General features: G+C 38.8%; 1 protein-coding gene across 3 annotated transcripts; it reads left to right on the top strand.

Annotated features, from left to right (window-relative positions):
• Positions 1-1,593: 1,593 nt before the first annotated feature.
• On the top strand, positions 1,594-26,368 carry LOC125227370 (annulin). 3 transcript variants are annotated; one of them, XM_048131671.1, is made up of 12 exons: positions 1,594-1,955; positions 13,335-13,559; positions 14,581-14,859; positions 15,131-15,282; positions 16,121-16,361; positions 19,797-19,957; positions 20,751-20,936; positions 21,624-21,734; positions 23,136-23,315; positions 23,809-24,009; positions 24,153-24,395; positions 25,779-26,368. In XM_048131671.1, exons 1-12 carry the CDS (start codon positions 1,832-1,834, stop codon positions 25,953-25,955), a joined length of 2,280 nt encoding a protein of 759 aa, XP_047987628.1. In that variant the 5' UTR covers positions 1,594-1,831; the 3' UTR covers positions 25,956-26,368. The 3 variants fall into 3 exon arrangements, with proteins under 3 accessions (XP_047987628.1, XP_047987630.1, XP_047987629.1); XM_048131673.1 differs by lacking the exon at positions 1,594-1,955 and adding an exon at positions 12,762-12,996; XM_048131672.1 differs by lacking the exon at positions 1,594-1,955 and adding an exon at positions 12,762-13,026.
• Positions 26,369-26,782: the final 414 nt, after the last annotated feature.

Below are 26,782 nucleotides of genomic sequence, written 5' to 3'. Positions count from 1 at the left end.
CACTGAAATATTTTTTTATTTTTTATTTTATTCAATTAGGTATATCACTTCCTTAAATTTTATACAAAACCTAATATGTACTTAGCTAATAATTATAATGCCCGCCTATAGGATATAGGGCCTAAAAGATATCTGATCCCGATATTCCAAATACTAATCTAATATTTTTGTTTGAATAAATTACAATCATACCGGGAGATGATATATAGCTAAAATTTTAAGAGGCCTGACTGTCGTTTATTTGAAGCTTGATTTTAGGGTATTTTCACGGGTTAGATACATAGTATGTACATGTATCTACGATGGAAAGGTAGGTATACTTATAATTTTATTTTAATTTACTAACTGTGAAGTTTAGTGTAAACTTTAACGAGTCTTGAAATAGCCGACGAACGTGCCTTGGCTTCAGTTAACTGAACAATTGTTTTCAGTGTACATTACATACCGTACCGTTATATCCAATACATGCAGTGTAGGGCTTTCAGCTGAAATGTAGCTACATTTTTACAGTATTTCTGTTCAAGTAGATATTATAAATATGTACTTATATTAGACAACAATACTAGCACAAAAATTGCTTAACAAATGTTTTGTGTTCCCTAAATGTGTTCCTAAATGAAATTAGGAGCAAAGAGGTTAATTAAGCCCTAGTTATTTATTTACCTCATTCATGAGAATCATGAGTAATCAAAATGTAACTGTAAATCTCATATAGTGCCAATCCACATCATCAATCCACGTCATGCGTCTCATAATTCTCAAAAGTTGACTACCTAACGTTATTATTTATAGGAATGTGTTAATACAATTTACGGTTTTCTAAGGAAATTACCAATAAGTACACCCATTGTCTGCGCGCTCTGATGACAAATCTTATTTGGTAGAGAAATACTACACCGTGCCTAGTCTAGTAGAGTAGGTTGGCGGTCACCGTATGATGTCATCGTAGTAAATCAGCTGAATCGTCTGTTAGGTGTATGATAGCATAGCATGCGCTCCAAAGCACAGTAGGTACCTAATTAAGTTGTAAACAATAATATATAACAGGTAGCAAACCTGTCAGGCCTGACTTTTACTTAAGACGAAGCATACGTTACATATTTAATTTTAACAATTAAAATTAGATAACTGTCGGAAATGGGTGAGTTTTTCAAAATTTTTATGCTCTTCTTTACGTTTTATAGTGTACATATTAAAAAAACTGTGACGGAAAAATTTATGGGGTGGTCGTCAGAGTCAGGACGTCAACTCTCGCGATACGAAAGAAAAAAAAATGATTACAAATATTTCATTTCCTGATCAAATGCTGATACCGAATAAGCTTTTAAACGATTTAGTGCAAACACTTTAAGCCTTTAATAAAAAAAGTGAAATTACTCACATCAGGCCTAAGACATAGGTACCACAAACCATGACCTACATTCCTAAACGGACGTCAACGGACTCAACGGTGATTCCCAGTTTGCCGATTCCCGCAGAAAAATGACTTAATTCATATGTTGACTATGTTGTGTCATTCTGGATGAGGTTTTCTGAGCGATTTATATTGTTTCGCAATTTTGATAAGAGGTCATACAAGCCGCGGACCACGAAGGTAGCGCCAGACGGATCCACTCCGCGCGGAGGTGCGCACGCGTCGAAAAAACGCGGCAAAAATACTCTCGATTTCAAACAACTGGTTTATCCGCGATTCAAAATCAATAAACGCACTTTGTTTACGTTGTGGCAGACGTAGAGTGGTCCAAAAGTAGCTATGATCTAATCGTTCGGAATTTGTGATAATTAGTGATTAAAGGTCATCCTTGGGTTGTATAAGTGTAGCCAACTAGCCATGGGTGTAGTGAAGAGCAAGGTGTCTCGCATGTGCCCGCCGCGGTGCTGCGGCCGGGCGGAGTCCTACGATCTGCGGGAGCTCCCGCGGCCGCCGAGGCTGGACGTCTCCAACCTTTCCAGCGGTAGGTCAAGGCTGTCTTATCGCTTTAAATCTTAAAGCGGTTTAAGATCCGTGTATACTTGTATAGTCAACATTAGCACTTCGCCGCAAGAAAATACTTACTTATTTAAGTTATTCGATTTATTATAAGTTTTCGTCAAAAGACAAGCCGGAAAAATCGAGTTGTATAGATCTGATTATATTAGTGAAAAACCTACTTACGTCAAAATACTGATTTCATTTTATTGCAGCTAATAATTACGTGTTATAAAATTCTATATTTCTTTATATTTTTTAAATACTATTTATATGCAATATAAATAGTATTTAAACTGGTCAGCATCCTGAGTCGGTACCATCAGCTGCAAAAGTGCATGGCGAATTTATCAATGAATTCATTCATAATTTCTCCATGCAATCTTGCAGTCACAGTGACCAATAGATATATCGGGGTGCCCGAGGTGCTTAAACATATGATATCTCACCTATAACGTCTTGGTAACAGTGGCCCGTTATGATATTTTTCAGAATTTTAATTAGGGAAAAGTAAAAAAAAAGCAAAAAAAATTATGACCGAAGCTCAGGACCGAAGGTGTTTGGGCGTTTGGACTTTTGGATGGTAGCTTTTTTACGTTATCCGCTCTGATATCAGGAGGGCGATTTTTGAATCTCGCATACGGGATTTTGCCACTAAAATACCGGTTGAAAACGGTGACTTGCCTATTATTTTCAGTGACAATTTTCTGAATTCGAACGCGTGAGACTCAAAAATCGGCCCGCAGATGTAGGAAGGATGTGAAAGGCAAATGTCATAGATGGCGTCTATGTACAGTAAGCTGCGAAATTGCGTGGAGAAATATTATGAATGCATTTAAATTATAAATTAATACGCCATGCACTATTGCAGCCCAGAAGTCATATAGGATATCGGACATATCGGTCATTCATGACATTCATCGGATATCAGATCGGATAATGAGAAAAACCAAAGAAATATGTAACTCCCTATAGACGGATAGTCTAAGAAAAAAACGTACCTCAAAGCCATAGAGAAAAATGTACGGTGACCTAGATGGCGTTACACCTTTGGGGAACGCTCGGCTAGATGGCTCTAATATTAATATTTGACATTTTAACACATATCCAGCTAACAATATGGGCCAAATTGTCAAAACTGAGGTTCAAAAGTTTTAAGCTTGTGTCGAGAGATTGCTGTCTTTGCACTGTGATTACACGTTTTACTTTGACAGTAACTCTCTATAAAACTCGATCCTCTTTGGAAAAACGAAAACGCACTTAACATTACTGACATGCCTCATAGAAAAAAAAAAATGATTTCATGTCAATACAATGTTGCTTCATAGTTTTTCATAATCATATACCACTAACGAGTATTCCCATATCAGCCAAATTTTAGTAAAGCTCTTGAGCTATATTTACCACACAATATTTTTGTTTGCCATAAAAACCCAAACCGGTTATATTTGGCATATATTTGCTGCTTATACCTATAAATACGTGACCACTGATCACGTCACATTCAAATAACACAGTTACCAAGTTACACATTCTTGCACAACAATCTTTATTTACTTATCTATGTAAAACATAATATATGCTAAACATTTTTAGATGACTAAACCGATTAATAAAGACTACTTACTTGAATTCTCATCAGTAATTAAGTACACTCTATTCGTTTTTAAAATGCTCTCATTTAAATTCTGACCTGAATTTAGAACCTACTTTTACCATAATATATTAGATGACATTTTATTGCAGTACGAAGTAGGCTTGTGTCGTTCACGAACTATGAACTGTTAGGAATAAAATCCCATCAATGACCGAAATGAACTGAATCTTTCCGTGCTCTGAGAATCGGTCTTTGCTCATTTAGTTCAGTACAATATCGGCGAACACGAGCGGTTTGGATCGAGAACGAATGTGTGACTGCGCCGACCGAGAGTGAGAGCAGAGCAACAAAAAAAGTCAAGTTTTCATATTAAACTTCGGTTACTTACAACCTTTCGGCCCGGAATGTTACTATCTGTAGACTATTCGTATCATTTTGACACTACTCGGTCCCATTCGTTCTGATCTTTCCGACCGCAACGGTCGCTGGTCTGGCTGAACTAAATGAGCAAAAGACCTAAAAGAGCGAACTAGTTCGTGGGAGCGACTGAACGAGATCGGAGCGCTCCGATCAACGAACGAAACGGCACAAGCCTAGTACGAAGTAATCAAAAAAATAATGTAATCTAACTACTTAAGTAAGGTGCATTAGGGTAACTCCGAATGTCGTCTAATTTCGAAAGTCACACAGAAATCACCATTATTTCCATCATATCAAGATTCCCCTTTCGGAATTACTAGAGCTAATGCACCTTAGCTATTAGCTAGAATTATCTATGTATTTTTTTAAGATACCTACTTAATTTGCAATGTTTGCAGTTATTGCTTCCGCGAATTTTTATATCATGGATTAGTTTCGCGTATGTTAAGATACCATAAAAATACACCCATTTACGTGTTTATAAATACAAAGGATATGAAAAATGTCTTATCTACTTCTTACTTAATTATCCCCACTCTTGATGGATGGAGATAATAAAAAAAATTAAATTGAAAAGCTACGTTTTTTAACTTTTAACTTAGGAAAGTGTGTCTATATTTCTATAAGGGATTGATGATGATGATGGGTTCGTATATAAGGGATTTTTGTAGTGTAGTGCCTTTTTTCCACCCGCACAGAAGCCAAAAATATTTCGGGTAAAAAATAATTTATTTTTTATTACCTAGTCAGAATCAGAACAGAGCGCAATATCGAATGTGCCCTTAACCCAGATAACCCTAAATGCAAAAAATCTTACCCCCGGATTTTTCGGGATATTTTTATATATTGCCACTTACCTACTAGAAAAAAAAAAAGAATCGGGGTTATAACACCTGGTAGGGTTAAGTGGGTTTTAAACGGACCCCCACTATTTTAGTTACACCTTTTGAGCCAAAATAGAAAGCCGCCGAAATTAGTCAGAAGGCAATGAAATCTGGTATCGCCATCACCACAAACTGGAACACTCACATTCGGCCGGACGCCGCTCCGCTTGAAATACGGTCCCGATTAAAATCCCGAAATAAACACCACTTTTCTTATGCTCTTCTATTGGGAAAACTTTCTATGAATAGATCTGCAGTTATCGATTAAACCGGTTTGCTTCTTAAAGTATTGTTTACTATTGGCATCTGCCAGTCATAAATGGCTTCTATTATCACATTATTAGATGTATATAATTAAGTACACTTTGTATGTACTTTAACACACCTGTTTGTGTATGCGTACTTTGTATTATAGTATGGCTGATGGTGATGATGACGATATTATAAGACGATATTATGTTCAACATTTTAATTCAATTTCGTTAACTTCAAGGTATGTCTAAGTACATACCTATATTTAAGTAAGGAAATTAAATAACATATACATAATAAGTTAACAAAATATTGGGTTGGTAAGAAAGTAATGAGCGAATCATAACCAATATTGTAATTTTTATTTAATTTATTATTTCAATTATTTATCAAAAATATAACGGCCTTCGTTATCTACTACTTGTCTCCATCGTTCTGGTAAAGAATGAATAGCATCGGCGAAGAAGTTCTTAGATTTAGATTCAAAAAACTCAGCTATGTACTATCGTAGATGGGCTTGATCATCGAACTTTTTTTCATTCAAGGCATTGCTTAGCGATCTGAACAATGCGTAATCCGTAGGTGCCAAGTCTGGAGAGTACGGTGGATGAGGTATCACTTTCCAACCTAGCTCCAATAGCTTTAGCCGAGTCACTTTTGCAATGTGTGGGCGAGCATTGTCGTGTAAGAAAAAAACTTTAGCATGCTGTGGACGATTCTGACAGATTTTTTGGTTTAAATTTTCAAGCTGATTACAGTATACTGATGCGGTAACAGTCATTCCACTTGGTAGGAGTTCCCAGTGAATAATACCATGAATATCCCACCAAACGGACAGCATAACTTTTTTCGGGTGAGGCTCTGTTTTTGGTGATCTCTATTCCTTTTTCGTTTGGAGCTAGCCACTGACGTTTGCGTGTGTGATTTATATATAAGACCCATTTTTCATCTCCAGTGATAAGATAGTCCAACCAGTTGAATGTGCGGCGAAAAGACAGAAGTTGTATGCAGATATCGGCACGGCGGTTTAGTTGATCTCTATCAAGTTCGTGCGGTATCCAAACACTATATTTGTAGTTTTTTCTCAACTCGTGTAAATGTGTTTCTATGGTGACATGAGAGCAGCCTAACTCGGTAGCAAGAGTACGACTCGTTAGCCTCGGATCTCCTTCAATTAAGGTTTTTAATTTGGCTACATCAATCTTCACCGGTCGACCAGACTTGGTTGATCTGATAATGAAAAGTCGCCACTACGAAACCGCTGGAACCATCGTTTCGCCGTGGCCTCAGACACAACTTCAGGAGCAACACGCTGACATATATTACGCACTGCTTCGGCGGCTGAATGGCCAGACTGAAATTCATATAGTAAGCAATGCCTTACATGCACTTTTAATTCGTCCATTTTCTTCCTTATATTAGCTCGGCGACAGCTAGTGAATGACTGACGAGAAACTGTGCGACTCGCCCTTTATATACTTTCGACCATAGAAGATTCTAGAACTCTCTCAAAAATTTTATGTGGAATTCAATCGATCGCTCATTACTTTCTTACCAACCCAATATTACTTTTTTAACACTGAAACGGATTGAAATTTAATGTAGATAAAATGTAGAGAAGATTTTTGTACGGTAACAAAGTAGTCAACTAAGGTACTAATCTGGCGAGGCCTAATACGTCTAATATACCTACTCGTAGAAACATAAATTAATTCAGGGGCTTATAATGTCCTAGAGCCGCATTTTTCCAATCAAAATCGCAGCTCGATGTGATATTGATAAGACATTGCTCAGACCGCTTTTACGTACGTAGTACTTACTTTATACTTACATTGTTGAGCGAACTAAACTGGAACCAACCAACGTCAAAGTCACTAAAGTTACAAAGTAATGTTTCGAATACATCTGGTCATCTCGTCGTATGAATTCGAGGAATGTTCGATGACTTGTCGCGTTAAGGTGCGCGCCAGCTTCAAGGTGATCCAGCGACGCGAGCGTCCTACGGCCAAAACAACCGGCGCGGCGCCTAGTACCATAGAGATACAGACACTGATGTGATCATATCAACCGAAAAAAGGTCACTCCTGGCAGTTGTGAGAAACTGTTAATTGTGGGCGATCTCTGCTCCGTTTGGCTCAGCACATTTTTTAAAGCTTTTAATGTTTATTCAGTTTCTTAGATAATGTTTCTTACTTTTTTTTGAAACCTGACGGATTAGGCTCAGGCAGCAGTTATTAGGGTTTTTGCGTGCACACCTACATATAAGATTATATTGAATATTGACAACGCTAAATAGTCGGGAAGGATAGTGTTATATATTAGACCAGTGCATGGCGAATTTATCAATGAATTCGTTCATAATTTCTCCATGCACTTTTGTAGCTGATAGTACAATATTTGTCGCCCCTGAATCACTGTAAAGGTTCAGTTTTGTACGTATGAAGTTTCTTTCTGCTCTTACTAGAGCTCCTGTAGTTACATAATTTAATGATTTAATTATAATTATAACCGATTTTGCACGGTTATTCAATGTTCGCGTTGAAGTCCTTTTGTAACTAACTGCATATTTCATTCACAGTCACCCTGTATTAATTTAGTGTTTCTTTCACTAAATCCTAGATGAAACTTTTGTTACAATATGCCGGTAATTTTGAGATAAACTATCTGGTTATCAACCGTGGCCCTGAACGTGTTTTTAATTGGGTTTAAGTTAAGTATCAGTGTAATGAAATTGGTGAAAGTTAACGATGCATAGAGTAAAGACTATCAATCTCTTCGCATGATTGTGTATGTGTTGTATACCTAATCAAAGTTGTATACTAAATATAGCTAGGCTACCGAATATCTGTATCTGATTAATCCATCTATCTGCTCGTTAGGCCTGCTTATTAATATTAATGGGAATATAATATATACCCACAACTTTTTGTTAGTTACTTATTAGGTAACTAATAGGCAGCTTCCTTAGTGCAAAAACTTATACGCAGACGTCGCAGAAATTCGAGCCAAAATAATATTTTGATATTAATATGCAAGTTCGAACTAGCGTAGGTACTCTTGGTAAAACAAAGAACAGTTTTTATTTCAATGATTTATCAGCGATTTCTACCGTTAAAATGCAACAAAGAAGTAATGAACACTGAATTTAATTCGTTCAAATTGTTTTAAATTGAAAAACCAAGTGTTTTATAATTCATAGCGACCCGCCCCGGCTTCGCACGGCTACTATACCTACATATAAACCTTCCTCTAGAATCACTCTATCTATTAAAAAAAACCGCATCAAAATCCGTTGCGTAGTTTTAAAGATTTAAGCATACATAGGGACATAGGGACATAGGGACAAAGAAAGCGACTTTGTTTTATACTATGTAGTGATATATAAGGTGTCCTATTTGGGACACCCTGTATATGAATTATAGTATGTACCTAACCTACCTACACCCGATAACATAACAAAATATGTTTATTTTGCCCCGTTTACTAAGAAAGCGCAATAACAACACATTATTTACTTTATATCTGTCGCTATTTTTTTATAAGGTATTCTACCTAAGTACCTACATAACTATATTTTGTAATTTGTACATATGTAGGTAACAGGTATGTATGTACATTCTATGAATGAATGAATGAAATCACCAGTTACGCAAGTCGTGTTAACATGTTTTGCGGTATTTATCTTAGTACAGTTAGTATACATAACAAAATAGTATACGTGACAATACCAATACTATGTTAGTTTAACATGTATCGCCCGGTGTTTTTGTTCATTGTAAGTCAATATTTTTTCACTGAAGATGGTAGTAAAATATTGAAACGGATAACACTAGTACGTAAGGTCAAATGGGATAAAACTAACATAAGTAGTTTATTTTAGTCGGGGACAGGGCAACAGTATGAGGATTGTCTTTAAGTGTTAGCCTTGCTTCAAAGTTTGCCTAACCCCATGTAACTTTAAATACGACTTTAAGGCGAAGTATGTCTATTTCGACTTATAATAATAATAATAAAGACGTTTATTCAAAAGTTTGAACACAGGTACATTATAAAACACACTGCTTACTAAAAAACACGACTTGGGACATCGCAAATCTAGAATAGGCTAGTTTCCTACTAGTCAAATCAGCTTCTTTTTAAGAACTGTCAAAACGATTTGCTAATATGGAATTACTATGAAATACTGAGGAGTGACGTCACGGTCAATTCACTTACTTTGTATCTTTCTTTTTGACTTATTAAATAAAAATTATGTTTAAACATAACTACTGTCCATATATTTCTTATAATTTTGTGGTGCTTTATTTCGTGCACTGCATAAAATATTTTATTTTAAGTATAGGAAACTAGCCTATTCTATAAGACATTGCGGTTTATAAATATGGAAAAATATACCAAAATAATCCATTTACTTAAAATATGTTGTACTTATATAATCTGTTGACCCAAATATCGCATACCCTATATTATTACATTATAACAACCCAGAGTACTCAGACTCTATGTAGAGTAAATATTTAGGAAAGGAAAGATAGACATACCTACCTAGGACACCATCAAAATCTAAAGTTTACATTATATTACAAAATGTCTCAACTAATTTTGGCCACCAAAATATGTCACGGACGATTCAGATGAAAGCAAGTCACAGCTGAATAAATGAAAAGTTTTATTTCATAACAACAAAGGAATAGTTATTTTATTGTATTGTTTGTAAATATGTAATGTGAAGTTGTTAATAACAGAGTCTTAATTTAATTTTACGACAATAATAAACTATAATGACGAATGCGCTCATTAATCAATAAATTAAACAATATGCTTTCTTCAAAGATAAAGGACAATAAATCCGAGAAAATTATGTTTTATGCACAGTTAAATGATATACATCTCACCATTTGTATACAATCGTATAACGCGTTTCTAGGCAAAAAAAAAAAAAAAAAAATTATATGAATTTAAAAATTTTTCGCCAAAAAAAAATTTTTTTTATTTTTTTTTTTTTTTTTTGGACGTTTTTTCACAACATTTCAATTAAAATAAGCGCTTTTGACTTTACAGGACCTTCAAACAGCGCCTAAGAAACCGACTTAATCTACCGCCGCCGTTGCGCTTTTGACCGACAGACATTTATGAATAACAAAAGCGCAATAATGCTATCAATGCACATTTATCATCTTATCCAATGTACCTATCTATGATTCCTTTTGAGCGGCCCACGCGGATGCCAGTGTGTGGGAAATCCTATTAAACGCTTATTATTTCAAGGCAACATATCCCAGTACGATTCACCCACGACTGTAATTAAGACCAAATAGGTGCATGTATCGTCGTAAAAACACTAATAAGTATGCTAGTTAGCCTGTGTACATGAGAATATAGTTAGACAAACCCAAGGTAAGAATATCTATATACTCTGCGACAGTCAGGCGGCACTCAAAGCCTTTACATCGCCCAGAGTTGACTCTAGACTGGTATTAAACGGCATCCAAGCTCTTAACAAGCTTGGAAGGCAAAACAAAGTGCAACTGGTATGGATACCGGGACACGAAGGCTTCATTGGCAATGAAAATGCTGATGAACTTGCCAAAGCCGGATCTGAAGACAACTTCATAGGTCCGGAACCTTTTGTGGGCCTTTCACAAGGAACCATTAAAACGGCTATTAAAGACCAAACAAAGGCTAATCACCAAAAAGAGTGGGATGCCCTGGTAGGTCTGAAGCATTGCGGAGTGTAGACTCTGGATGGAGCAAAAAGCTAGGAAAGCTAGGCAAAAGACAACTCCGAATTATAACGGGGGTGTTCACAGGCCATTACGGGGTCAAAGGGATTTTGGCCAAGATGGGACACGCTGACAACACTGATTGTCGCATGTGTGGCGAAGAGGAAGAGACCGTCAGACATCTAATGTGTGAATGTCACGCCCTCGCCAGACAAAGAATGAGGAACTTTGGAGCAGGCTACCTAGCACCAAAGGACTTCAGAGAGCTACCCATGAGCCTCATCAAGTCATCATCCGATACGTAGAGATGGTCGAGAAGCTCCTGAATAGCTGAAGGATCTTAGGATCGAAGGGGGTAATTGCACAAAAGATCCCGATGGGTCGAAGTGTATCCGGAAGGGCCCCCGCAGATTTAAGATAAGATAAGATGCTAGTTTGTTATAACTTTTGGTGATGATCGAAGTCGAATAGACTTTAAATGAAAGAGAAGAGAAAGAGAAGAGAATTCTGACTCGAAAATTTCCATAGCAACAAGGAACGTTTTCAAAAAAAGCCTTTGTACATGTTTTTTTTTGTAATTGGACGCGAACACGCTGGAAAATCAATTTCGATAAAACTCTGCTATCATCCAAGTCATCTGACAGTCGGAAAAAGACGAAAATAATCTTGCCTTTATTCGTAACGTAAGTCTATGTTGAGCACCGAACCGAATCAAATGCTGAATATTAACTTTATTGAACTTGCATCTCCGCTTTACAAGTTTACATAGTAGGTATGGGTACTTCGACATGTAATGTAACTAACAAGTATAAGAAAATGATCAATCCATAAATGACTACGCATGATAGGTATATAGTTAATTAATTACATGACTCTTAAGTATAAAAATATCTGGGCAACCGAGCTTCGCTCGGTTCTGTTTCGTATCCTTGACATGTGTCGCCATCTAGTTCAAAAATGAATAGTACCTACATCGAGCGAAAGAATTCTCAGCCTTAACAACACAACTACTCCACACGAGATGGCGCGCATTTCGCCACAAAAACTCAAATAGTGTATTTTCTATTCGTTTTAGCCTTGACCTGTGTCGCCATCTAGTGTTTGCAATAAATAGTACTTACATCGACCGAAAGAATTCTGTCTTAACAGTACAACTACTGCACACGAGATGGCGCGCGAAGAAAAACGCATGAAAACTCGAAAATTCGCGTTTTCCGGGACCTAAGGATAAGTTAGACCGATTTTTCACCCCCAAAAACCCCCACATAACAAATTTCTGCGAAATCGTTAGAGCGGTTTCCGAGATCGTCAGTGTAAATAAATATATATATAAATAAATAAATAAATAAATAAATAAATATACAAGAATTGCTCGTTTAAAAGTATAAGATACGGAAAAGTTACTTAGATACCACAGGTACATACAGCTTAAGGAATGATAATAGAGCAAATTAAAAGAGTTAGGTATCTGTATTATTCCGACTTTATGTAACAACTTAAACAACTACATAATACATACCTACATAATAGATATAGGAGTGTAACAATATATCATTACAATAAAACAAATAGATATGTGGGCAGGCACTTGTTAATATACTGTAGGTAATTTGATTAATTTAACTTTCTATGACTTTGTCCTTCTTGTGCGGTCCCATGTATGGACGATATGATTCAGTTATGTTTATGATTGAATTATCATGATCTACGAGGAATTGTCATTCTCATGAGGTCATCCATTATGTTTGGACAGATCTGTCGTAGAACACACTTTTGTGAGTAACGTGCACCGGACCTTGGTACTGTCAATGTTTTTTTGTTTCCGGGTGTCAGGAAGCTTTTCGCGTTTGTTGACTACGGCTATGACATCATGGCCAGTTAGATATATACGTTCTGGTGAGATATAATCCTACGCTAAAACAGTGCACGGCAGAATGGCAAAAGAACCGCACGTTTGTGGTAACAATTAGCAAGTCGCGGTTCGAGTTTCGAACATCGTACTGTTTCCTATGAACGTATAGTTTCCTTGACAGTTTTGACGAGACTCTATTAGTGATGGCTGCTTTATAAATTAACGGAGTTTTTTTTAAATATTTTGAATAATAATGGAGTATTTCAAAAATTGGTGGCGGTCACACATTGGAAGGCGGCGTAAATATATTATCATACCATATCAGCCAGGTATATCAACGGTTTCTTTACCTTGTAGGTATTATACCTTAATGAAACTTAATTTTTGGTTGTTGTTTTTGCACTTCTTCTAGTGTTATATTTTTCGATCCGCGCGAGAAGCAGTTGTTTTGTTTTGTACAAATGTATGAATGAGTGGTTTTAGTTATCTGGAGCTACTAATTCGGAAAATCAATAATACATGAACTCAATTTTCCATAAATTTTGACAGTCATAAGAGATTACCCCATAAAACATAAGAGCGTCTCAAAAACTGGCTTCCCGCCAAACAGCGATCATAATGTGTAATATTGTTTCAGATGTGACTGATGGCACCAGACTGGGCGTGCTGTCCGTCCAGGGCATCGACTTCTGCAACGACACGAATGGGGAGAACCATCACACGAGCAAGTTCAACCTGATGTCTAGGCCCGTGGACCGCTGCCTCGTGGTGCGGCGGGGACAGGCCTTCAAACTCGATCTGCTCCTCAACCGGCCCTATGATGCCTCTAGGGACGCACTGTCCTTTATTTTCTACGTGTCCGGTATGAACAAACAATGATTGTTACTTGCATGATTAACATAGATTGTCCTACGCAAGGACTGCAGTGGGTGGGCTTAGATGATATCACTTAATGCAAGTAGTTGCAGTATTTTTTGTACATGTAGCTGGCCTATTATTATGCTAAATGTTTTGATGTAGGTACCTATAAGTTTTGCAATCCCTATTATACATATTTATCTTGCCTGTAAACCCCTTGAAAATCATAACTGCCAATAAATTTCAAAATTATTATTTTTCGCTGAGACGCAAATCCTGGATAAATTTGGAACATCACATCTGCCATGACGCCATCAGTACAGTGTGCAGTACGTAACGTTTTTTAAGTATTCGTCAATATATTTTTGATTCCATTTATTTTGTATCGAAAGCAAACAGCGAAAATATTATAAAGACTTCACAGAGCAATTCCTTTCGAAAGCGACCGTTAAGAATCACTATTTACAGTATTTAAATTTAGTACTTTTTAAACCGTTTTAATAAAATAATTTGATTTGTTCCCTACACCGTTTTAGATTGTTCAGCATTCCATGTTCAAAATTAGTATCGACACCGCATATGCTATTGTTAATATGCGCGTTGTTTATGCCACAACACGAACCGAAACGGGTTAGTCTCGATGTTGCCGCACTTTGTTGCAAAAGTATGGGAAGGTCATATATCTCATAATCACTAATTAATAAACGTTTTGTACCTCATTAACTCCAGACCAAGAGTAGGTACATTTTGAAATGATATTAAAAGATTTGTATATACGTAATTTAAATTAAAGTATGTATTTTATAACGATTTTGCTGACCAACTAAAATAGGTTACCCTATCAAATGTATCGACGTATAGTCGCCTGCCGGCCTAGCCGAAGTGTTGTGTTTGACGCTACCTATGTGGCGAGCGAAATTCACTCTGGCTTTGTTGCGACCCCAAAGAAGAGCGATAGGGACAATTAGCAACGATACTAACCGATTGTGACGTTGACTGTACCCTGATTTTTCACTTTCGTACAGATGTGGAGAAGCGAGGACCATCAGACGACACATCAGCCGCAGTCCCACTGCTGGACAAAGGCTCAGAGATGCCCGGAGCATGGACGGCGGTGTACGAAGGCCAAATGGACTCCCATCTGATGGTAGCCGTCACGGCTTCCGCGAACTGCATCATCGCTTCTTGGAGGCTCGACATTGATACCAAGCTCAAGACTGGAGGGTCCCTGAGCTATACTCATCCACAACCCATTTACGTGCTCTTTAATCCTTGGTGCTTGAATGATCAGGTTTATATGCCAGGTTAGTTAAACAATCATGTTAATGTATGGATCTTTAAGTCAAAACCGTTGTATTATTGGATTTGATTAGCTCTCAGTGTTTTAAATCAGTTGCCCTTGAATTTTCTGTCAGTTACCAGCCTATATACTTAATCTGTAATGTACATAATAAGATTAAAAAGTCAAAGCGTTTAAAACGGTTGGATACGAGTAAATGCCCTATATTCGCTTGCTTCGTACAGTTATGTAATACAAAACTTAACTATACTTATCCAAATATCTGTTTCGTTTAGGACATAGTCATCGTGAAGAATATGTTCAAGAAGACGGTGGTCTCATGTATCGAGGCGTATACAACAGAATAAAACCAACGCCATGGAACTACGCTCAGTACGAGAAAGACATTCTGGACTGCGCTCTTTATCTAGTCAGAGAAATTGGAAAGGTAAGTAACTAACCTTGAAACTGATTCAACGAAGAAGCTACCCATATGGGTAGCTTCTTAGTTCTAGGATATCCTAGACATGCTAGCTTAGGTAATATTTACACAAGGCTAAAAATAGGAAGTGACCATTAATAAATTGCCAACACAATTGATTAGACGCTTGTAAAGTTAAGGTCAATCATAGCAAGTTTCATTCAAAAGGTGAGATGATGCGACCTCTTTGATTAGTTTAATGTATGTATGACTATATTAGAACAATCTTTTGTCCAATCGTTATTAATTAAGTTGATAGAACTTGCTGAAGATCAATCACCGGAATAAATAATACGAACTAGGTAACAGTTTATTTTTACGTTACGTAAGACAAATCCACCAAATCTATGGAATTTAGACGAATTTCTAGACCAACAGTTAAATAAAAGATGAGATTCTCAAGCAATATGTGGGCTCACACAGAATCAAGTCTTGAAATATTTAGTCATAATTACACCTTAAATATTTATAGGTCACTCAGGAAGAATTAGCGGTCAAGACTTTTCTGGCAAGTAGATATGCCTATAGGGATGGATGTCGTCCCTTTCGTTCATCATCATCGTCATCTTCCTTGCGTTATCCCGGCATTCGCCGCGGCTCATGGGAGCCTGGCGTCCGCTTTGACAACTAATCCCACGATTTGGCATAGGGACTAGTTTTACGAAAGCGACTGCCAAGGGTAACTAGGCCTTATTAGAATTAGTCCGGTTTCCTCACGATATATTCCTTCACCGAAAAGAGACTGGCAAATATCTAATTTCTCATATCCCTCTAACTTAAACATACAATGTTTCCCGCGCTCCAGGTGAAAGGTCGCGCCCGCAGCGACCCCATCCGGACAGTACGGGCGTTGTCCGCTGCCATCAACGTGCAGGACGACAACGGCGTGCTCATCGGCAACTGGGGCGCTGAGCTCAGCGACTACGATGGAGGAACGCACCCGCTTAAGTGGGTCGGCTCCTTGGCTATCCTGCAGAAGTATTATGCTAAGAAAAAACCTGTCAAATACGCGCAGTGCTGGGTTTACGCAGGAGTTTTGACCACAAGTAAGTTGTTCAATTAGAATTTTAGACAATTTAATTACTTACCGACACAACATGGGCTTCTCGCTCGTTTTTGCCCAGAACTTGCAAGTTGTGGAATGAGCTACCTTCTGAGGTGTTCCCCTTGCGCTATGACATGGGTTTCTTAAAGAAGCAGGTATTTAGGGTTCTCAAAGGTCGGCAACGCATAAGTGACTCCCCTGATGTTGCTTATGTCCATGGGCGGCGATGACTGCTTCCCATCAGGCGGCTCGTCTGCTCGTTTGCTGCCTATTTCATAAAAAAAACATGGCGTACAAAAAATATAAAATACTAGCTTTTACCCGCGGCTTCGCCCGCGTAATAAAAGTATTCTTATTGAAACGTTTACAAAAAATAAGACTTACATTTGGATCCGTAGGTTTCTTTGTAGGTACATCTGTCCGCGATTATTTAGATTAAGGTAAAGCGGGGCAATTATCGACTGGGGGGCCATTGTAACTGATCTATTTGCTGTACGGTCAGCCAAGAAAGTGGTATCCCACTTTTCGACTCTATTGATCGAAAAGTGGTAAACCACTTTTTTGGCTGACTGTACCTTACACATATTACTATTGTTTTAAAAGAAATTCTTGCAATGATTGTAGAATTGTTACACAGCGACCACAGCGTAGGTAGTAGGTACGAATATGTATGTATTTTACCTATATGTATAAATATTTATACTGGGGAAACTTCATACAACCCACATAGCCAGTATCTCGACGCTATGGTCGGTAGGGTAAAAAGTACTTCCTTGCATTATCGCTTACAATTTTTTCCATTTTGCTTATACTTATTGCAAATGTAAACATATAAAAGGCAAGCAAACAACGATCTTCTTACAGCACATTGAATGTAATAGTTATTACGGATGCAGGATACTCGCCGATGCCTACTTACTAATCCCTTCCCACTGAGCCACCTGCATTTTACACTGCCTAGATATCGATTGCCGACCGATTATTCCGACCCCAATCCCTATTCTTATCCCCGTCCCTATCTCTATCCTTGTCCCCGTCCCCGTCCCCGTCCCCGTCCCCGTCCCCGTCCCCGTCCCCGTCCCCGTCCCGTCCCTGTCCCCGTCCCTCCCCTATCCCTATCCCCGTCCCCGTCCCCTACTCCTATCCCTATTTCTATCCCTAACCCTATCTCTATCCCTATCCCTATCCCTATCCCTATTATCCCTATCCCTATTATCCCTATCCCTATCCCTATCCCTTGCCCTATCCCTATCCCTATCCCTATCCCTATCCCTATCCCGATCCCTATCCCTATTATCCCTATCCCTATTATCCCTATCCCTATCCCTATCCCTTGCCCTATCCCTATCCCTATCCCTATCCCTATCCCTATCCCGATCCCTATCCCTATTATCCCTATCCCTGTCCCTGTCCCTGTCCCTGTCCCTGTCCCAGTCCCCGTCCCCGTCCCCGTCCCCGTCCCCGTCCCCGTCCCCGTCCCCGTCCCCGTCCCCGTCCCCGTCCCCGTCCCCGTCCCTAACCCTATCCCGTCCCCGTCCCCGTCCCTGTCCCTGTCCCTGTCCTTGCCCCTGTCAAATTATCATGCTAGGAGGTGAACTTTGAAAAATCCTTTCTTAGTGCTCCTCTAAGGAACTTCCGTGTCAATTTGAAATCTCTTGAACCAGAAGTAAAGATGAAAACTAAAGCTATACTTATGGCTATTTTGGATATTTTAACCCCATTGCACAACAACATCAGGGGAGAAAATCTCTTTTCCACGTCATTAGATTTTAAAATCGTTGTATTTATTGTGATCAGCGACCTGATAAACCATAAAAACGATACCCATATTGTGTTTTTGACTTTACCCCCTTTGCACCCCTTTAGGGGTCAAATTTTCAAAAAACCTGAAACATGTATTTAGTCATATGTCTTTAGGAATCCTCCTGTGAAGTTTCGAATAAAATAGTCAAACTAATCTTGTTTCCCCATACAAACTTTGAACCCCCATTTCACCCTTTTAAGAGGAGAATTTTGTAAAATCCTTCCTTAGTGCTCCTCTACACCATATAAGGAACCTATGTGCCAAATTTGAAAGCTCTAGGACCAGCGGTTTCGGCTGTGTATTGATATATTATGTCAGTTAGTCAGTCAGTCAGTTTCTTCTTTTACATATTTTTTGATATTTAAACCCCATTGCACTACAACAGGGGAGCCTTCTCTCCTTATTTCACGTTCGCCTCGTTAGATTTTAAAAACGTTGTATTTATCGTGATCAGCGACCCAATAAACCGTAAAAACGATACCCATATTAGTTTTTTGACTTTATCACCCCCTTTTCACCCTTTTAAGGGTTAAATTTTCAAAAAACCTGAAACACGTCTTTAGTCATATGTTTTTAGGATCCCTTCTGTGAAGTTTCGAATAAAACAGTGAAACTAACATTGTTTCCCCATACAAACTTTGAACCCCCATTTGACCCCCTTGGGAGGCGAATTTTGAAAAATCCTTTCTTAGTGCTCCTCTACACTATATAAGGAACCTACGTGCCAAATTTGACATCTCTAGGACCAGCGGTTTCGGCTGTGCGTTGATATGTCAGTCAGTCAGTCAATATCTTCTTTTATATATTTTTTTGATATTTAAACCCCATTGCACCACAACAGGGGAGAAGGTATTTCACTTCCGCCTCGTTAGATTTTATAAACGTTGTATTTATCGTGATCAGCGACCCGATAAACCATAAAAACGATACCCATATTGATTTTTTGACTTTATCACCCCCTTTTCACCATTTTAGGAGTTAAATTTTCAAAAAACCTGAAACACGTATTCAGTCATATGTCTTAAGGAATCTTCCTGTGAAGTTTCGAATAAAATAGGCAAACTAATCTTGTTTCCCCATACAAACTTTGAACCCCCATTTGACCCCCTTAGGAGGTGAATTTTGAAAATTCCTTTCTTAGTGCTCCTCTACACTATATAAGGAACCTACGTGCCAAATTTGAAATCTCTAGAACCAGCGGTTTCGGCTGTGCGTTGATATGTCAGTCAGTCAGTCAGTCAGTCAGTCAGTCAGCTTCTTCTTTTATATATTTAGAAAGAAGATAAGCGCGCGCAGAACTAGGTAACAGGAGCGGCTGATCCATACAAGCCGATTCCCACAGGCTTGCCTCAATTGATTAATAGCAAAGTACCTAATAATGTGAAGGTAGGTTTCTTTTGCTCCGTGTTGCCTATCAGAAATTTTCACCAGCCGCCACTGCTAGGTAAAGATAAGATTCAGAGGGGAGAATGTTTCTTATTAATTAAAAACGTTGCATAATTGCATTCCTTAAGTTATCTTCGTAATTCATATCCCTTATGGGGTGTGCTAAATGTATCAGGTACATCTTTTCATTCAGGTTATTTTTGAAAAGCCTTGCTATCCTATCTAAACTTATAAACCTGTGTTCAGTTTGCAGAGCGCTTGGTATCCCCTGCCGGCCAGTGACCGGGTATGATGCCGCCCACGACAGCCAGGGCAGCCTGACAGTCGACGTCATCAAGGACGAAGACGGGAACACGCTCGACCACTTCACGGAAGACTCTATTTGGAACTACCATGTTTGGAACGAGGTAATTGATGCCGAAAATATCTAGTCTTTCTATTGAGAGGCATATGTCTCAAAAACCATGACATTTTCGTTATGGTCAAAATCGCTGAATGTGATAGCTAATGAGATGTCCTATCACCAATTTTCGTTTTGGCGTTGGTTTGAGGGACATCCAGTATCTATCTCTATTAGATGAGATCATTATAATTACGAGTAAATTTAATATCTTTATCTCTTCTCTTTAGCTCTTAAAACGTCTTCCTACGAACAGTTCCCATATCTGTTCCTTCTCTGGAATTCGAAAAGGGGTCATATGGTTCAAGCGCCCACTTTGAATCATCTCATTCAGAGTAAATATAAATTACACGTCAGCTGTGACGCAATAAAGTTTGGCCGATTCGTCATCAGCCTTGGTGCTTAATAAATTATTATGATACAGCCTGTTTGTCTAAATTTGGTGGAATTTTATAATTATTAAAATCTACAACGTCCATCGATGCCGTATATTGAGCCAAAATATTTGATTATGGTACTATGTCTATTTATCTAGACATAGTTACCAGCAGCAGATAGGGACGTCGCGCGTCGGTGACCAATACTTTTCTTTGATGTATTATTCTGTGGAGTCTATCTTAGCACAGTACCAAAAGTGACAAAAGCATAACAAACTAAGAACATTTGAAATGCATGGTAAGCTTCAAGTGATGTTGAATTGAAAATAACGTTAATTAGTGATGTGTAATGTAAGTTAGTGGTTTCTCGATTTATGAGCATCTTCTTTGCTTAGTATATAGTCAAATTTCAATTATTTCCAGGTATGGATGGAGCGACCCGACCTAGGTCCTGAGTACGGCGGATGGCAAGCCATCGACTCGACGCCACAAGAAATGTCCGAAGACCTCTTCCGCTGCGGACCGGCCTCCATTCGCGCCGTTCGCGACGCCGACATACAGAAACCGTATGACGCGGCATACGTTTTCGCGCAAGTTAATGCTGATAAGGTTAGTGACGTCATTTTTTAATCGACACTAGTTCTCAGTAGCTCAGATGCTGTCATATAGTTTCAACCCCACAAGACTTGTCCGAAGATCTCTTCTGCTGCGTTGTTGGCGAGTTTCATGACGCCGATCGCCGACATACAGAAACCGTATGACGAGGCATACGTTTTCGCGCAACTCGCGCAAGTCAATGCTGATAAGGTTAGGTTAGTTGACGTCAATATTGACTTAACCGCTCTAGTTCTTATTAGCTCAGAAGGCCGGCAGGCGAATTAAGTAGATATAATTATCCTGACGGTAGGTGCTGTCCATATTGGTATTTAGAATCGGAATAAATTCCTACGTGTAAAATAGTAGTAAATGATAAAAATAACTAGAATTAATGTAGGTACTTGTTTATGACGTAAACTGACTTATAACACGTACGACATAGTGCATTGTTTTCAAATTAAAATGCCTATATTATTATTGTATTGTAAAACCAGCAAAGATCCTTCTTCAGCAAAGAGACTTCTTCACCTATATTACATGAAATTAATACGGCTTATTTTTACATTCATACCAACGAGTTGGCTATAAAGCGCGTCGTTTCATAAGCGTAGAACGCCAGCTGCGCATATAAATCGCTATCTTTTAGCCAATTACGAAAGGTCACCTGGGTTTTAGTAGTAATTGTATGTTGTTGTACAGGTATTATGGAAATATTCGGGAGAAATCCAGCCTCTCAAGCTACTGGCTCGGGACACAACTTCTGTTGGACAGACTATATCTACTAAAGCCATTGGAAAGATGGACCGAGAGGTAAGATTCATGTAACGCCTTGTTTGAATCAAGCGATGCTGGTGTTACAATTATGAACATAATGCTTCGATAAAATGAACAGGCGCTGTTTTGTGAAACATCTTGTTCATTTTTAACCGCCTTCCAAATCTTAAGGGAAGGGGTTCTCAATTCGTCTGTATTTTTTTTTTTATGTTTGTTCCTCGATATATCCGTCGTTCCTGGCCCCGTAGCCGAATGGCATTTCTCCGACGCCAAACGAAAGCGATACGCCGCTGGCTCTGTCGCGCCAATACGCAAGCGCGATAGAGATAGATATCTACTAGCGCTTCGTTTCGTGAGCGTTTCGTGAGCGATTGTGCCATTCGGCTAGCCACCCTGGACCGATTTTGAAAAATTTTGATTGAATGTATATGCATACAGATTGGTACCATTTTTCTCAGAACCCGGTACTGGTGGTAGGATCCTGGAAAAATCGAGGGAACTCCTCAAATCTGAAAGGCATACATATGGTGATTTTTGTGTTTTTAAAGGAACAGCATGCATTTACGTACGGAACAGTGACATTTGGTGTAGTGGAACTCCTGATGATGGTTAGAATGGAACTCCTCAAATCTGAACGGCACACTTATAGTGACTTTGGTATTTTTATACGAACAGCATGCACTTACGTCCAGAACAGTGACTTTTGGTGCAGTGGAACTGCTGATGATGGTCCGAACGGAACTCCTCAAATCTGAACGGCACACTTATAGTGACTTTTGTATTTTTATAAGAACAGCATGCACTTACGTGCAGAACAGTGACATTTGGTGCAGTGGAACTGCTGATGAAGAGTGAGCCGCCCCTGGTTAGAGTTCCGTTCTGATAATCATTCTCATCTGTAAGTACTTCAGACAGAATCATCCAAATTTCAAAATTGGTTCAGAAATGACGGAGATATCGAATAACAAACATTAAAAAATATACAGACGAATTGATAACATAATCCAACATTTGAAAGTATTTATCACCAGAACCCCAAAGGAAGGCGGTTTTTTTTCTTAAAAATTATATTGAGATAAAACACTGGATGTGCATGTGCACGTATAAGCTGGACTAAGATGGCAGTTTCTTAGAACTCAGAACTAGAATTGGTCTTAGATATTGTTCAAGTCTTATCATTTATCAAAACAACAACGGTATCGTAACAAATCGTTGAATACGAATCAGCCTCCATGACCGGGCGCGCCAAAACTGGAAAGCACTATTTATTAGCAGTTTATACAAAAAACTAATTTTGCACAATGCAAACACTTCAAACACAAATACCACTTTTGATACTGACAAACATATCTTAGATGACTTAGATGCATCAAAATGGACCGATAACCCTTGATGTAGCGCTAATTAATACTAAAGATATCCTTGATTAATTTACAGGACATAACTGACTCCTACAAATATCCGGAGCGCACGTGGGAGGAGCGAGCGACGATGGAGAAGGCTCTACGTCGGTCGTCCAACATCTTTGCACGATACTACCTCAACGACGCCTTCAACGATGTCGTGTTTGACTTCGAGCTGAGAGATGATATCAAGATCGGGCAGGATTTTGGTGTCGTTAGTATTTTTTTATGCGTTATAGTATTATGTTATGCCTCAATTGTCTCAGCCAGTTAAGTCCTTTCAGTAAGGCCCTGTTTTTTTTTTAAATACTAAGTTGGTGGCAAACAAGCATACGGTCCGCCTGATGGAATGCGGTCACCGACACCTATGGACGCTTGCAACTCAAGGAGTGTCATGTGCGCATTGCCAACCTATTAGAAACTTGTACACTCCCCTTTGCTGTGTTAAGTACTTACACAGCAAATAAGAGTGTACAAGTTCCAAGGGGGAATTTCTGCTGCTTAGTCTTTTGGTTACAAAATTCTTCTAACTCATTCTTCCGTCAACCATCAGATTGTCTAGCATGAGTTGCGTTTTAGTTGCACAGAAGAATTTTTTTGGTGAGCAGCCTTCTTTGCTAAACAGAAATTTGCTAAAAGTGGATATTTACAGTGTAAAAATCAAAGAAAAAAGTTCACAAGCTAAATCTGATTATGTTGTGTTTCAGATTCTACACATGAACAACCGTTCGTTAGAGAACAAGCACCAAGTGAAAGGTGTGATGCGAGTGGACACCGTGACGTACACGGGCAAGTCTGGCGAGTCTGTCAAACGACACGAGTTTGACACGACGCTAGCACCCGAGGCCAAAGAGAAGATCACTATGCTGGTCACCTTCGACGAGTATTATAAGCGACTGGTGGATCAGGTACGCTGTTTGCGCTACAGACAAGGTTAATTAGTGAAATATCATTCTTTAGAGGAATTCTTGCTCGTCTCCAGAACCCCTTCCAAAGATAATATAGATTTAACGTAAGATAAGATCTTTACAAAGTTTCTATCATCTTTCAGGCATCCTTCAACATCGCTTGCCTCGCCTCAATAGTGGACAAGAACTTCGACTACTTCGCCCAAGATGATTTCCGAGTCCGTAACCCTGACATTAAGATTACCGTGGAAGGCAAACCCGTGTCACACAAGGAGTTCACTGTTACTGTCAAGCTGGAGAATCCACTGCCTATTCCATTGAAGAACGGGAAGTTCTACATCCAGGGACCGGGGTTGGATGAGCAGCTTAAGATCTCTCTTGATGAGGTAAGTTTCAATTGGTTTGCCCAAGACGGATTCCGGGTGCGTAAGGGTGAAGACACATATATCAGCATCGAATCGCATTTAGCTGGATGATTTTGGACACACTATACGCATCGGAAGTTAAAGTATGCTGTTACAGGTGTTCAGGTGCTAAAGGGAGCTAACGCACGTTTTTAAAGCTGAAGTATCATATAGCATGCATTTCATCTGCTTAACCATGCGATCGCATGCTATTGAATTGAATCGCATACGTTATGCCGCAGTTGAAGTTGAATTATAGAAGTGTATTATAGAAGCAATGAAAAGGAAAAAAAGCAAAAAACGAAGCACATGGATTAATCCACTATGGAAAACTAGAGTTATCAATGGATGTTTTGTAGCACTTGTGGCAGATTTAAAGAAATGTCCTTCTCAATTTAAAACTACTAGCATAATCAATTTATCCTCGTCCATTTTTGCAAGTAAGTAATTATTGCAATGTAAACAAACTAGTGCACTTTGCTAGATGGACACGTAGCATAATATCATGCTTAAGCAGCCTTGCTCATTCGCATCCCTCCCTTAAGCAGCCGTTATCAATCGCAAGTGTCATGACTCACGCGTAATCATCTTTTCTCATCCGCAAGCATCTAACCTCATGTCATAAGCAGCCGTTCTCATGCTTTATCTTGAATAAGCATTCTTCAGCATGAGAAGTGGATAGTTACACATACGCATTTAATGCTGAAGCTGAATCGATGCGGAAGAGTGAATTGATGCGGACGCATCTCCATACAATGTTGCGTTTTTGTACTACAAAATGCGATTCGAAGCTGATATATGTGTCTTCACCCTAACCCCGATGGAAAGCAAACTGTGTCGCGTAAGGAATTCAAAGTTACTGTCATGCTAGAGATACTCCTGCATATACCTGCCGCTGAAAAATTGTAAGGTCTACACCCAGAGCCCGGATCGAAGTACCTATCTATCCTAAGTACTCTGGATGAGGCACCTAACCTAAGTTTAGCACGTGGATTTGTATGCGACAATACAAGCCTTGTTTAAGCGCTCAGATCATAGATTTTTTTTTAATACTACGTCGGTGGCAAACAAGCATACGGCCCGCCTGATGTAAAGCGGTCACCGTAACCTATGGACGCCTGCAACTCAAACAGTGTCACATGCGCGTTGCCACCCCATTAGAAACTTGTACATTCCCTTTTGCTGTGTTAAGTACACAGCAAAAAGGAGTGTACAAGCTCTAAGGAGGGTTCGGGTTGCCGATGACTCAAAGGACTATAGACGGAACAAGTTAGTTCCGTAAGTCCTCCCGTCATCAGCATACCGCACCCTCGTATTTACCATTTTACACATCTAAATTAATGAAATATTAAAAATAATTTCCAGAACGTACCCCCCGGCGAGTTCGCTACCGCGCAGTTCAAGCTGACCCCACCCTGGGCCGGACGCCACCAGATCTCAGCTAAGTTCACCTCCAAGGAGATCCACGACATCGACGGCTTTCTCATCCTCATGGTCGCACCACCGGAGACTAACGGATACTCAGAAACAAATGGTTTATAATACGATATTTGTTTGGACTCTGATGTGCCATTGCAATAACTTTCGAATATGAAAATATTATCTACTTTATGCACTATGTAGTCTGTGTACAGTCGTCTGCAATAATATGTTACACAACTAAAGACGAAAAATTATGTGACAAGCTTTTATGGGTCCACAAATAAGAGTCTCAGAAATTTTTGCGACCTTCATTGTCCCATTTTATTTGCGGTGACTGTATACAGTGTACACTTGTACAGTCAGGACCTTCGTTAGGTATCTAGTAGATAATCAATCTGAAATGTAGTAGCTATAGTTACAGGTTCCTTGGTTGTTCAGCCAATAAGAGCTTTTAGGGCGTTTTAGCTAAATTGGATATTCTTTACTGTAAGTATTGAGCAACCTAGCAACCAACTTAGGACGTTAACGTTAAATATCTCATATATCATTTGTTTTGTCTCCGCTGTATCTTTTTTCTGTATCTCTTGCTGAGGTGTGCCAATAAAGAGTATTCTATCTATCTATCTATCTATCTCGACAGTCACGGAGCGTACAACGGCTGTACAATAATTTATTGGCAGCGAAAAATAAAAGAAAGGATTTATGTCAAAAAATGAATAGAACTAACAGGCATCAACTAAGTATCTGTTGTATATAATAATTAAGTATATACGCAAAGGGAGTTTAGAGAGAAGGGAGGGAGCATATAGGTGTGCTTGTGTTGTGTGACCTAACGAAACATGATATTATGATATGACAAATATAGTAGGTAGCTAATAAAGCAATATCAATTCAATATGAATACTTGAATCTTCGGTGCCTTGTAAGAAGCTTTAATGTATTTTAGT

The sequence above is a fragment of the Leguminivora glycinivorella genome, chromosome 6 (assembly GCF_023078275.1).
Source record: "Leguminivora glycinivorella isolate SPB_JAAS2020 chromosome 6, LegGlyc_1.1, whole genome shotgun sequence".
NCBI lineage: Eukaryota > Metazoa > Arthropoda > Insecta > Lepidoptera > Tortricidae > Leguminivora > Leguminivora glycinivorella.
This window is presented reverse-complemented; position numbering and strand designations above follow the sequence as displayed.

Coding starts and splice junctions, on each gene's coding strand:
- LOC125227370 (XM_048131671.1), top strand. CDS start 1,832: ATGGGTGTAGTGAAGAGCAAGGTGTCTCGCATGTGCCCGCCGCGGTGC. Junction 1,956..13,334: donor CGTCTCCAACCTTTCCAGCG/GTAGGTCAAGGC, acceptor ATATTGTTTCAG/ATGTGACTGATGGCACCAGA. Junction 23,316..23,808: donor TCGGGCAGGATTTTGGTGTC/GTTAGTATTTTT, acceptor GTTGTGTTTCAG/ATTCTACACATGAACAACCG.